At 33.4% G+C, this 14,431-nt stretch overlaps 1 protein-coding gene across 12 annotated transcripts in view; it reads right to left on the minus strand.

The window, feature by feature from the left end:
- The window catches only part of EPHA6 (EPH receptor A6), a 965,948-nt gene extending 951,749 nt beyond the window's left edge, over window positions 1-14,199 (minus strand). For 11 of the 12 annotated variants that reach the window (XR_008523481.2, XM_063721671.1, XM_063721674.1 and 8 more), the window contains exon 1: window positions 13,783-14,199. Coding sequence is in view for 10 of the 12 variants with exons in the window: in XM_063721671.1 (XP_063577741.1) it covers window positions 13,783-14,167 (385 nt within the window). In the remaining 2 variants the exon portion in view is untranslated. The remainder of the gene's footprint in view (window positions 1-13,782) is intronic. The other variant, XM_063721677.1, reaches the window with a different exon arrangement.
- Between the last annotated feature and the right edge of the window lie 232 nt (window positions 14,200-14,431).

Consider the following 14,431-nt stretch of genomic DNA (forward strand, 5'->3'; position numbering starts at 1 on the left):
TTAGACTGGTGGCTGTGCAAAACCACCAAAACGTATTAGGAAGCTCAGAATGATGGAGCTGTGGAGGTGTTGGGAATGGAACAGTGTTGATCATCCAGGAAAATGGAGATGGAGACAGACACAGCCTATCTCTTTCACCTTTGCTAAAATACTTCCCAATTTTAATTTGGCCAGAAACCACGGTCGAATATCTGATTCCAGGGTTTATTTCCAAGAACAAAGGACAGGTGGACAAGCCATTCCTAAGCACTCATAAAAACGAAGGTGGAGCTGGTGTGTCTAAAGCATATGAAAGTGGATTCCATATCCTTAAGGTTACTTTAAGATTTCTTTTCAATCCCTAAACACCACCTCTCATACTCTTGACATGAGTTTCCTGATAAGAGAAAGAGCACACATCGTGGACACATAGGTAGTTTTTTTAAATTTTCTTTCATTTCTTTGCTCTTTGTAAATTCTGTTGGAATGCTGTCATGTTAGATAGGTCCATGTTATCTCCTCTGAAGGAATTAGGAACTCATTTTAGTATCAGATGGAAATAAAATTCCTGACCCAGCTGCTGTTCTGAATAGCCTAAAAGGATAGGGCAAAAGTTTAGTAGAACCCTAATTAACTAAACTCTGTTATGTTTAGGAGATTTTTTTCTTTTTTCTTTCTGCAGGGATGGGGGCAACTGATTTTCTTTTCTCGAAGAATTTTTATTACTCTCTTCTATATTCTTATTTTTCCAGAGTATAACAGACTGGTGAAAGTTTCAAAGTAAAGATGTTGGGATGAAGAGAGAGTTAACATCCTAGCCACAAAGACAACCCAAAATAGAACAATAATCACGAATTTTTAACTGTCTTCTTAGCCACTCTAAAGTAACCCCTGACTCTCCATTAGACTGTTCTTGCAAGCCGTCTTTCCTTATTCTTCTGTCACTTCTCTTATGTTCTCTCTTAGCAGCCAAACAAGTCTATCCATTTAATTCATGCAAAGGAATTTGGGACTCCTGTTGATGCACATGCCCTTGTTGAAAAATCTTTTTTTCAAATAAAGAAAGTTATCTCTGTAAAAATGTTTTCCTATTTCGGGACATTTGATTCCAATTCTCCCATTTTATAAATAAGGTTGAGATGAAAATCCTTGTATATAATTATTGGCCTGCCTTTTCCTTGTCATTTCTCTTGAATTTAAATTCATAAAACTGGAATTAATTGATCCGAGTATATGAACAGTTTTCACTATTCTGTTTAATTGCTTTGTAGCACACTTTATATCTTCAGAAGAAATACTTGCCATCATAACATCCTCTGAGGCATGATATATTAACCTGAAGCCATAACATATCTAGAAAATGAAGTTAAATAGGATGGGCTGGTGTTCTCTACACATTTTTTTAACTCAAAAAATTAACAAAAAAGAATAATATGCATTGTTCCATAAAAATCATAAACTCCTCCAAAAATATTCAATGTTAAGGAATGAGGGCTGGAAAAGAAAACTTCTTTGCTTTCACATGGAGAGTCATCCTGGTTCTTACTCAAATTCTCAACTTTCTTTCAACTGCTTTCTAGCTTTTCCCACTCAAGAAAAACTTTCTCAGAGCTGGACAAATGAGAAGACTATAATGTGCGTGAGGCTTTAAAATCAGTGCACACATGCAGTAAAGCCAGATATGCCCATGCTTTTGTGTCAGCCTCCATCCATGTAAATGCTCCTCCTAAGCCTGAGTTTACCTTCCCCACCCTCTGGCATCCACCTACACCCAGGCAGGTGTCAAACACACTTCTTCATATGTATATTAGGTGACTGAATTTAGGCTGATTTAAATTGGAAGATAAGGAACCCCACTTAGGAATAAGTTCCATTAGTCGTAATTGTACAACTGACCTATTGTCAGGGAGCTTATCACTAGTATATGAAGTACTTATTCCGCTATTGGTAAACGGGTATTTTATTTCACAATTGCCTACTGACCAATGTGTGCATGAGTCTTCAGAAGCAAATCTCAAAAGGAAAAGAAAAGTGAAAAAACTTGAGGGCTGAAGCAAATTTTGTTTTTGAAACTGTAATAAATATAATTAAAAGACAGCTTGGGAAAAATATTTGGAAATAACGTGAGATATATAAGGACTATATAAAGAACTTAGACATAAAAGCATAAACTATAATCATTCCAATTTAAGAACAGCTAATAGAAAGACACGGAAAATAGCCAATGCACATAAAATATTCCCTACTTTAGCACGGGAACAGAGCAAGTTCATATTTTAAACCAGAAGTTGAAAGCAACTGCACTGAACAGGACAACGTTAGACTGAGAGAGTAAATAGATCATTTACTAACATACTAAAGTGGAAACTGGTGGTTTTCCCTTAGTTTTACAGGTACCATTTAAGTCTCTTATATTCTAATGCCATATCTAGAGTGGAATTTCCAACCAAGCTAGAGATGCATTTGAAAAAATGGGATCTATATCACGAGTGTCTTGTGTGTGTAGTACAGGCTATCTAAAATATTTTAGAATTAAGGTACCAAAACTTTGGAAATATGTCCAATTCAGTAAAGTCTGGTTAGAAGTCAGATTCTGACAGCCTAAGTAAATAATCTACTATCAGAGAAAACACATCAAAGACTTATGATATATAATCTGGCATAGAATTAAAATAACTTTTATGACAGCAATAAATAACTATATGCTAGATACTGTATAAAGATTATAGAAGAAATATATTAATCTAACCTTATAAAAATATGCATTTTCACAATTTAAATATGATGCCTGCACTAGGGTGTTGTAATTATACCAAAAAACCTAGATGTATTCAAAGTGAGGGATAATCTACTAGTGTTATCAGTAGACCTCTAATTTTTGACTAATTATTAAAGGTCATCATTTTTATCAAAATATCTTTAATTATTATAATTAATTATTTCCAAAAGGCTATATCACATATATGGGAAGAAGGACCATAAAATGTTTAATTTAAAAATAGGAGTACAATTATAATACAGAAACTAGATTGATAGTTTTCACTGCTTTTTGACATTCTAAAAGTACAAATCTAAATGTCAACAGCTAATCACCGGTAATCTGCTATTGATTTTTCTCTGTTTAAAAACACCAAGTTCTGGCAGCAATTTCTAATTCTATGTGCTTCTCAAATATAAAAATAAAGGCTCTATCAAACAGCAATTTACCTAATTTCTAAAGATAAATATTAAAGAACACCAGCAATTCCAAAGTTCTGCAATACTACTAAAAACAAATATTTAATACAGTTAGGAAAGACAAAATAACAATAAAAATATTTAACATGATAGGGGATGACAAGTAACTATAGGTATTTGAAGAAATATTTTAAATTGGATATATCGTAAACCATACATGTATTGTCAATTTTATGTTCATCTAAAGGTAAAATAACCAATAAACAAAAGCATACAGAATCTAGTAAAATTTAGATTTTGTGTTGTTATATTTTAAAGCTCTCATCACTAAATATAACATTTTTAAAGGGTAAGATAAAGCTTTAAAAAAAAAAGCCAAGTCACATCACTTACTTAAAAGTTCTATGCTCAATCTAAAACATTATTCACTTGGATATTAATTTTTTATCCTTAAATGCATAAGTTTTACTCTTTAAACACATAAAAACTAATTCAGTTACTTTAAAATGGAGGTCTCTGGAGGAGTCATTCATCTTAATTCTCTAATTATTTTCATATATTCATGATGATAAATCCTGATAAATGTGAGACTCATTTTCATTTCCCATATATAACTCAAGCTTCTCAAGTTCTCAGGCTTATTTGTATGTAAAGTTTATATCATTTCTCTTCATCTTATCCATCTTATATTGTATTTCAATTTCAGCTATACCTCTTCAATTTTATAACACTGTCCTTTGCGGGAGGGAAGGGGCGGGGGAGCTGGCAGATCTTATTTCATTTTAAGGAGTCACACAAATCATGGCTAACATATGGTCATGACCAATATACTAAATGAATATTTATTCTCAATGTCTCTGTATATTAATTCCTAAATCCTTGAGAACAGTACTTTTCATTTCTGTAAACAATAGTTTGTAGATGGTAACTTACCAACTATACAGCTGAATATATGTAACTTTGATATTTAAAAATTGTTTTAATTATTTACTGACGTCATTAGCTAAACTGTAAACTCTCACAAGTTGGGGCAGTGGCCCGCCTTTGTGTTTCCTGTTTCTCAACACACCAAACATAATAGGTGTCAAAATATTTCATTTAAAAATTGGATGAGTATTTGCTTATTGCAGAACTAGTTTGAGAATTCTAGAAAAAATGTATATTATCTATAAAACCTATGAGATTAAGAACCTAAATGTTTATATAAAAGGAAAAAAACTAAAATGAATAAATTTTAAAAACCCAAAGATAACTAGATATATTGCAATGACGAAATATTTGAGAAATTTACAATAGAAATATGTTTAAAATTTTATCTGATTTTAAGGCTTGGTAGCATTTAAAATATATATATACCATTTAGCTTTAATAAACCTATTAACACTTTAGATTACTAACCTTAAAATAAATTATTAAATTTAATTCCACATTTCTGGTTAATAGGGTTCTTGAAAAATCTAAGAAAATAAATAGATTGCTGGTCATAAAGTAGCCAATATTATACAGGTTCTTACATGTGTAATTTTTATTAAACAAACTAGCAAGCTGTTATTTTAATAACCTAGGTGAACTACATTTTTTCTAACCTATAAAATGAAGTTATTATACCATAACACAGTAAGACAATAAGTTATCATACTATAAGTACCTTTTTGCTCTACAACGGTATCGTAAAAATAACGATAAAATTGGAGCATGCTAATTTCTACTCATTTTCTAACCATGTTAAGCAATGTGCTACACCAACAGTACACATTTCCAAACTTGTTCTGTTTCTTTTTCAGATGAAAATGAAGATCTCCTTCTGACTGCTCCCTCATTAAATTGAACACATGAAATAGCCTAGGTGACAATGAACTTCTCTCGTTAAATGTTCTAGCATTCTACAATTTTCCAAGATATTCCAGTCTTTATTTTTTGATGAGGCATTAATGCTGATTGCTAGCAAGTGGACCAATACATAGATTTCATTTTATTTCAAAAACTGATACAATTCTTTTATGACTTTGTACAATGGAATCTGCTGCTCGACTATTTCTTATCACACTTCATGGCAACTACTAATTATTTTCACTTGCCTTCACAAGATAAATACTATTTAAGTATGCTTTAACTCAAGAGAAAGAAAAGAAGAGATTTTTAATATTAAAAAAAGTTTTAGCTAAGATTGTTTGTCATCAATGGACACCTGTATACTGGAATAAATCAAGAGACCTAGGCCAGAGTATGGTTCAATACATACAGCCAGAGAGAATCCTTAACAAATAGAATCATTTAAACAATACTGCCATGGATCAGCTTTTCTCCTGACTCTATTTTTCTTTAATCATTGGTATGTTTATAACTACTTAGCTACTGCACTGTATTTAAAAATCAATTTTACTTGTGTGAGATATCAATTCTCAGAATAACTACGTTATTGGCCTCTACATACTTAAATTCTCTATTTACTCATTTAATTACAATTATGTTTTGCAATATTAGTGTCATTTTATATCAACATATGGAACACTATGCCTCTTTTTAAAAATAAAAATTAAGGTGCTACCAAGACTAATTCCACTCAAATTTAGGGGCAATCATATTAACTTTTCTTAGATAATTCTTACTTAGAATATATATTAATGCAATTTTTTTATTTCCTGGTACACAACATTTATCTTTATTAACTTGCTTTAAATACATCTAAATATAATTACCACAAGTAGGCAAGTTTCTATACTTTTTAAAAAGTTATGGATTTTTTAAATATTAAAAGTTAGTGCTTTTCCTGTTTCTAGGTGTTATACTCTATACACTATCTAAGAATGTGCTTCTCTTTGCAACACTCATGTAGCTCAAAATACAAGTATCATATTATAGTACAGTCACCTGAAAGAACACATACTTTACTGTTATTAGTGAATTAACATAATAAATTATATATAAAATTATTTAAAATATACTTTTAAATTATATATAAAGTATCTTACTTTTTATCCAGATATCCACAAAGATGCCTAACATTACAAGAGTAAAATAATAAATTAAATATTTCTATCTCCTTAACATCCATTTTCTAAAGCAATGTTATTTCATATTTCCTCTGATCAAAAAGTACGCCTTTTACACTTGAAGTTACAAAGTAAAATAGCAGGAAGCACAATGAGTTGTCAATTACATCTATCAAGCACAGGTCACCAAATAGGCCAAAAGCTGGAGGACTCAGAATCCTGGGAAACTAGCTTAATATATTTTTCAGGAACTGGAGTGAAAATACATACTTTCATCCCAATTTTCACAAAGCTCAGTTAAAACATACAATTGCTACGATTTGAAATTGGAAACTTAGCATCTTCAACATGAATTACAGTTTTTAATAACTAACCCACCAAAAATAAGCACACCAGAATAGGCCAGTCTAACATATTTTGAACAAAAGCTCAACTCACACATCAGTCCATAAGTCATTAAATGTATGAAATATTTATTTTCTGTACATATGAACATGTTTGTAAAACGCATATTTATACATTTTTATGTAATTAAGTAGAGTATCTGCCAATCCATACAACTAACATCAGAAGAGTCTTGTGAAGCAATTTACAAATAAAACACACATGGTACACAGCAATTCTTTACTCTCTTCCCTTTCTCCCATGCAACATCATCTGTAAAATTCTTCATCTTATAGAAACCATCAAGTAATTGAAAAATAAATATCAATTACTCAAAATATAAAATGCCAGTAAGCAAACTGAGATTCAAGAGAACAGAATATGAAGATAATCTTTTTGTAACCTCAATACTTAGCATAATGCCTGATATTAAATCTATGGTTGCTGAGTGATTTATTAACTTTAAAATAAAATGTAATAAAATAAGATATTTTTAAATAAATCCTTACATAAATCTTCTTTATTGGGGTTAATTGGTATATACTGTCATATAACAAATATGTTTTTAAAGCTTTTATACTTGATTATTAATCTGATTTTGAGAAAACAAATTTTTCCTATCAGATCTGGAAACAGACTGTAAACTCTTTACTGGATCATATATTCTGGGAGAAAAAAGTTCTCTTTTAACCTTTATGTATGGCAAATACACCACCTAGCCATATAGCAGGCAATAAATATCTGCTTAAATAATCATTTTGTTTTAGAGAATTTATAATTGAAAACTGAAACTGTATAGCCCATAAGAAGTTATATAGTTTATTTAAATGAAATAACTATAAAAATAGGATTTTCCAGAACAGTCTAAAGCACTAAAGTAAAATGTAAGATTTACTGCATTTGGATATATATTTAAATACATTTAGAAACATTTAAATGAAGTACCTCCAGAATGTGAATTTTCTAAAATACAGTGTGTAAGAGTGCTAAGAATTTTTATGTTCTCTACATTTAATAATTATTTTCATGTAGTAGTATTAAAAGGTAACTCAAAATAATCAGTAATTAACTGGTCATATAAAATTTTTAATTGCATAAAATTTACTGTTGTTTACTTAAAAGTATAACAGTTTCTTCCCTCACTCCATCCCCAAAAATATCACATATCCTGAAATCTCATTTTCTAGGTCTTGCTGAACATTTCTTCTTCATTTAAACAAAATAGATAAGTATAATTGGAAGTATCTGAAAACACATTATTTTATATCCAGTATCACTTAGAATTTGTGTTTTCAATAACAGTAATTTGATCATAATAGAGATGAATAAAACTGGTACATATGTAAAATCCTCAAATATTGCTCTTTATTAGCCAAAACCTAGACTCTGTTGGCTTACTATATTGCCTTATGAAGATGTCCCTACATACTTGTACAGTCATCCACTGACAAAAAATAACTACATATAAAAAGTTACCATGTCAGAAATGAATCAAATTGCATTTGTTGATCCAAATGAGTTTACCTTATGTACAATGGTTTGAAATAACAAAACTGTCCTATTAAAATTATATTTTAAATTATTGTTTGAACTGAATAAAGTGGAAAATACACATCTCAGCCTTGCTACATATTTTTGTTCTACTACATCTTCCTTGTCCCTTGACAATTATCAATATTTAGTAAGGTAATTTCAATGGGGAATAATGAAAAATTTATCTGGGCTTCTTGCATTTATTTTTCTATAAAGACAAGATGTTCCCATAAATTCTATTTACAAAACATATTTCAAACCCATCTTCTTCTCTCCAACTCCACTGACATCACTCTATGCCAGGCCACCATACACCTTGCCTGGACAACTGCAACTGACTCCCAATTCTACTCTTGTCATCTCCCAATTAAGTTTTTGCTCACTAGTCATGGTGCTACTAAAATGTAAATTGGTTCATTTTACTCAACTGGTCAAAACCTCCCTATAGATTCATGCTTTATCTGGGATAATATAAAAACTCAGTTTCTTAACATGAATCTTATTCTACTCTGAGGACTCTGGTTCCCGACTATCTTTCAGACCTCACTTTCTGGAACTCTCTTCCTTGCAAAGTAAGTTCCAGTCCACCCTGGACTCAGTTTTTCAAATGTGTCAAGCTCATTTCTCTTCAAGGCCCTTGCTCAGTCAGTTTCCACTATATGTTACGCACTTCTTCCCACTCTGCAGAATGAGCTCTTTCTCTTCCCTGAGAATGAGGTTTCAATGTCACCTTCAAAGACAAGTCTTTCCAACTGTCCCATTTCAAATAGCACATCTCTCCTGTTACTTTCTTAGTGTCTTTTTTGCTTCATCCATATATAATTCTTACAATCTTTATTATTTTATTTACTTACCCAAATGTCATGAGTGCACAACTTATCTTTCTTTTTAAATCCATAATCCAAATTTTAGATTACAGAAAACAAGACTCAATAAAATAATGCAAGAACAGAATATATCTTCAGTTTGTTTAAATGTCAGTCTGATTAAATTACAAGTTGAACAGAACACTGTAGAGATACGCAATTTGATCCTGTATTAAATTAGTTTGATTACAATGTATGTTGGACAAAGTCAAACCATTTTGATCACCTAACTATATATATTGATTTCCAGCATGTTTGTAAACCCAAAATGGTGAGTCAAGGGTACAATGAAAAAATTTCTATTACTGTTGGGATTTGGTTGATGAACAGTGTGAAGTGGGATCTATTCTTTCACCATTGAGAACAAATGGAGCATGTAGTCAGAAGCATTTGTGTATGTGAGGTGGGAGAGGGAAGGAGAGAGAGTTACTGAAATTGTGATGGGAAAAAGGGTTGGTAGAGGGAAATTTATATCTTTGGTACTTAAGTCGTTCATACTAACAATGATTAGTGAAGAAACAAAGAAACAAAAGGCTTTCTACTCTAATATTTTTTAATACTTATTTTGTGATGTAAAAGTAACAAAAAAGTAAAAGGATGTAATTTAATCATTAATTTCCCCTGTACCAATAGATACATACTTTTCCCTTAGGAAATTCATATAAAAGTGCTATACTCGAGAATACTAAATTAACTTCAACTATATTCATCTAAGTTATTTTTTGTTTGAAGAAGAGTTCCTTAAGGATTATGTATAATTTTTGTGCAAGAAATTTTCTTTTAGATATAGTATTATCCCAAGACCAGAAAAAACAACAATTAGATGATCACTGCTGGAACTGCATAAAAACATTTTATCTTTGTACTTTGGATGCTAATCAATAATGACTAATTATACAATTACTTATTTTATATTGTAAATGTATAATAAAATTATATTCTAAGTTGTATTTATACTTATGTCTAACAAGAAGTGATGTGATAACCATCTCTGGAACCCTTACAACTATAAATAGTTTATCCTCAAAAACTAATTTCTTCTAAATGAATGGGCTTTCAGAAACATTCTTTCTAAGTAATCCAGTGTTCCTAATTTAACAAAATTTTTAATATTTTCAGTATTTTAACGTTCACTTTTGAACATTCTTTAAAAATTTCCTCAATGGCTCCATTTCTATAAATATAAGAACAATATCAATCAGAGTTTTTGAATAAAACATATGGATAAAACTAATTTTAGGTCATGAATCTTGTTAAGCAGATGTTTTTCTGCTTAGATATATTTACTTGTATTTATATACAACTCAGTGGATTATGCAGTTGATTCGCTCAAATTAATAAGTTTAATGAAATCAACCAATGACACTACTGTTTTGCTTGTTTATTTTGTTTGTCACTGAATTGCCTGGGGGGAAAATCGATTCACAAAGTATTGCTAATAAAATAAGTTCACTAGACTAATATACCCATACCATATTTTGACTTAATTGAATTATTTGAGTATGCAATTGATTATTTTTAAAAGCACGAGCCACACCCTTAGATATGCATCAACTCATTTAGGCTATAAAGTAGTATTTGCTGCAGAATAATCTTTGAATAAATGGATCCCTGGTGTCTACTGGCCACTGTGATATACGGTAAATGGTTAGCTTATACATGAAGCAAGATTGTGTTTTATATTCATATAAGTGTATAGTACAGAAATGAAAGGCTATATTCCTTGAAAAGATAAAATCTTTTTAAAATAAAAATTACCAACACTTAATCAATACTGTGGTTTTAAATACAGGGAAAATTAATTGACTATGAGAGAGATTTAAACACAATTCATGTTTCCACTTACTTAATCAGATGAAGTGATCTAGGAAGAACCTTTTCTTTCTGATCAATTCAAGGAGGTTTGGTTCATAGGAAGAGAGAGTCAAATTGATTCATTTCATCTTTACAGTCAGCTTCACACTCAGTTAAAAGACAAGAGAAGAGATCCTTTCTACAGTCAAGTTACTGTTTGTACCACGTTAAAAGAATGAGGTAGTTTACTTTTTTGTCATTATCATCATCATCTTATCTTGCTTATATATGGAAAAATGGGGATTGGGGTGGGGGTTGTGGGAAAGGTGAATCCATTCTTTTCAGCCATGAAGGATGCCATATAATTTGGGAAAACAGATATATAACATTAAAATTTTATTTTGTGAATATCTTTAATCAGGAAGAAGTTACATATAAATGTAACTTTACCCTCTATAAAATAACAAATTTCAAAATTAAAACATTAATTCCATTAGCCTTTAAAGTGAAAATTATTGGACAATTAAAACTATGTTCTCAAAACTAAATATGAATTATATTACTGTTTATTTTTATGTGTATAATAAATCAAATTTATATTTTACATTTATCTTTCCATGTTGAATACATATGATAATTCTATAATGTCCCATTTTCCATGTTTAAAAATAGATGCTTTGATTTATTTTATCTATTATGAAACTACAAAATAAGGAAAATATCCCTAAAATGTTATTAAGAATAACATTTAGAAACCTAGCATTTTATTAACCATTAGTGTGATGATTTCAATATTTGAAAGTTAACTTATGATCAGGAAAAATTTCTACTCACTAAGACTTTAGGCTGTAAAAAGCATCACTTTATAAGTAATAATTTGTGTCTGATAAAAATTCTGATTATAATGTTCTTTTGAAGAAGTCACCTAAATTTTATCCAATTTAACCTTCAGGTACTATTTTGCCCACTGTACTCTTATGCACAGCCTGTGTTATCGGTATACCAACACAAATTCAAATTAAGAGTTTAAGTAGACAATCTTTAACGCTTCTATTTAACTGACGGGAAAATTGGATAATACTCATTCACTAAGTTTAGCTAATTAACAAAAATAAATAAATTACATATGTTTGGCATATATTCTAGGTCAAACATCTGTAAATACTATGAGAAAGTCATTAAAATAGATAAGCAAATAAAAATTACTGGAAGAGGTTAATAAATAACATCTCGATGCTTTTAAATTTACTATGAATGTCTGAAAGGTCATGCTTTAACAGGCCATATTTTGGCAGAATGGCACTTTAGGGTCATTTGTAGATTCAGATATCTGTTTTATTTATGTTAGTATCCCCTGGGCCTAGGGTAGTTACTGATGTATCATAGGTATTTAAATAAATAAACATTGTTTGGGGAAATTATTGCATGGGAACAACTGTTACAAACTTCTAGTACACTTGACTCTCAAAGTATTCATCTCTAGTATCCTTACTATTATAAAGTACAGTATCAATGTGACTTTCCAATTATTAAAAATTGTTTTCTGTCATAATAAAAAAGGGTAATCGCTACACGTTTTTTTAACAATCTTCTATCTTCACAGAAATGAAGTTAACTACCTATTCAATATTTTATACCCATAGTCTTTGAAAACAAATGAGGGATGTAGTGTGATGGTATATACCATCACAGCAAAACAGGACACTGTAACTGATATTATGTGATCTATCTTCAAAGCCATGAGGGTTATGTATGGTTTCCAAATTCACCTACACATTTGTGACTGCATTCTGTCAGTTTAAAATAACTGTAATAATTAGGAAAATATGCCAAAGTACCACTGTATAAATGAGAACAATTTAATAATTATATTTTATTCTGATTCTGAATATTTCTAAGTAAAATGGCCATATATGTTGATGACAAAAAAGAATGCTGTGTTGTTTATCTTCTCCCTTAACCTTCTCCTGACACAAAGTGAACACTTTCAAGCCATCTGACCTCCATTTTTATACCTGCAAATTACTTCGAGACTCTGAAACATATGCCTTATATGTTAAATGATAACTATAACTGAGCACCACACATAATATTTGAAGGGACATATCGGATGGTCATTATAGCACGAGTGAGAGAATATCTAGCCAGATACATGCTGGAAAACTTTTATGGTTGTTTCATGCTTAGTCTGAAAGGACTTAGAATATGCAGGTGGTACTTTTTATAGATCTTTATGCACAGCAGAAATACAATGAGATATAGTTCATGAAGATTGTATGAATAGAAAAAGGGAAAATGCTCAAATATTCTAAGGGCTTTCCATCACTTTTTATCCACTATTCACCTTCACTTTACCACTTTACCCACCGAAACAAAGTCCTCCAAGAAATCTGTCAGTGACTTGACTTCATGAATAGGGTATTCACAACTTGGAAATTCACCCTAAACGCTTTTCTACTCCCCGCCCGCAAGAATATGAAACCCCAACACAGATCTGGAGCATCTGGTCTAGGAAGAATTTCGAGTAAGTCTACTTCGGTGGCCTGGATGGTAGATGAAGCATGGGGACTGAGGCTGGGCGAGGGCGGCAGAGTTACCGGAGGGGTGGGGAAGGGCTGAGAACTGGTCACGGGGTACAGCGGGAGCACCCTGCCTTTCAAGAAGGCATGTGGGAGAACCACACGTTCCCCTGAGAAGAGCGACCACCAAAGAGCCAGAAATCTCCATTAAGTCTGTGCCACGGAGCCTGACCTCCAGTGGAGACAGCGCAGCGGGGAGCGGTCCCACGGCCGCCAGCGGTGGGACCCAACTGCAGCTGATGTTCACGCTACCGTTTAAAGACATTTAGAAGCACAACGGATCCTAGCCCGTGGGGCCACCGTCCCGGGCGGTGTAAACAGGGCGCTAGGGGAAGGGGACATCCTCGACCCCCTCGTGGGGCGAGCCAGGAGACTCTGACCCCTGTACAAAGTTACCTGCAGGAGGCAACCAGTACCCTGGTTCTCCAAGCACCCTCCTCCTCCCACCCACTCCCGTTCCTCCGCCCCGTCCCTTACCTTGGTTGTTGGAGACCTGACTGCAGTCGCCTGGCCACGCTGTCAGCAGAGGCAAGAAGAAACCAAATTGCAAAAGAAATTCCCGGACTTCGCAGCCCCCCATGGTTCTCCTAGGCTCTCTTTTCCTCTCCCTTAAAGAGAAGTGGCGGCAGCGCAGGCAGGTGTTCTGGGTAGGATGGGGGTCCTTGTCCACGTCTTCTTCCTCCTCCTCCTCTTCCTCCTCCACCCAGCCCGCAGGGGGTGTCCCGGGGCGCCCCCCGCGCGAGGTCCCGGGAACAGGGCACGAGGGTCCAGGCTGCCCAGGTGCAGGTGCAGCTGCTTCGGAGGAGGACGCTGCCTGCGGCGCCGGGGAGCTCCTCGCGGCTGGAGGCGAGCGGAATTGCATCCACCACAGTGTCCCGCTCGCGCGAGGACTATTCACTTGGGCCCGAGAGAGCGCGCGCGCAAGAGCGAGCTCGGGCTGTGGTTTGGGGGCGGGGAACGAGGGGGCGGGGAGGGGCTGCCAGGTGGGGCGGGCAGTCGGGGCGGCCTGAGGACCTCTCCCGACTCAAGTGGGCACTTGCGGAGCCAAAAGCAGGGGAGGCGCAGCAGCTGTGAAGAGGCGTGGGGGCCGCGGGAACTTTCCTCTGGCCGGAGCGATGAAAGCCGG

This window comes from Pongo abelii, chromosome 2, assembly GCF_028885655.2.
Source record: "Pongo abelii isolate AG06213 chromosome 2, NHGRI_mPonAbe1-v2.0_pri, whole genome shotgun sequence".
Classification (NCBI taxonomy): domain Eukaryota; kingdom Metazoa; phylum Chordata; class Mammalia; order Primates; family Hominidae; genus Pongo; species Pongo abelii.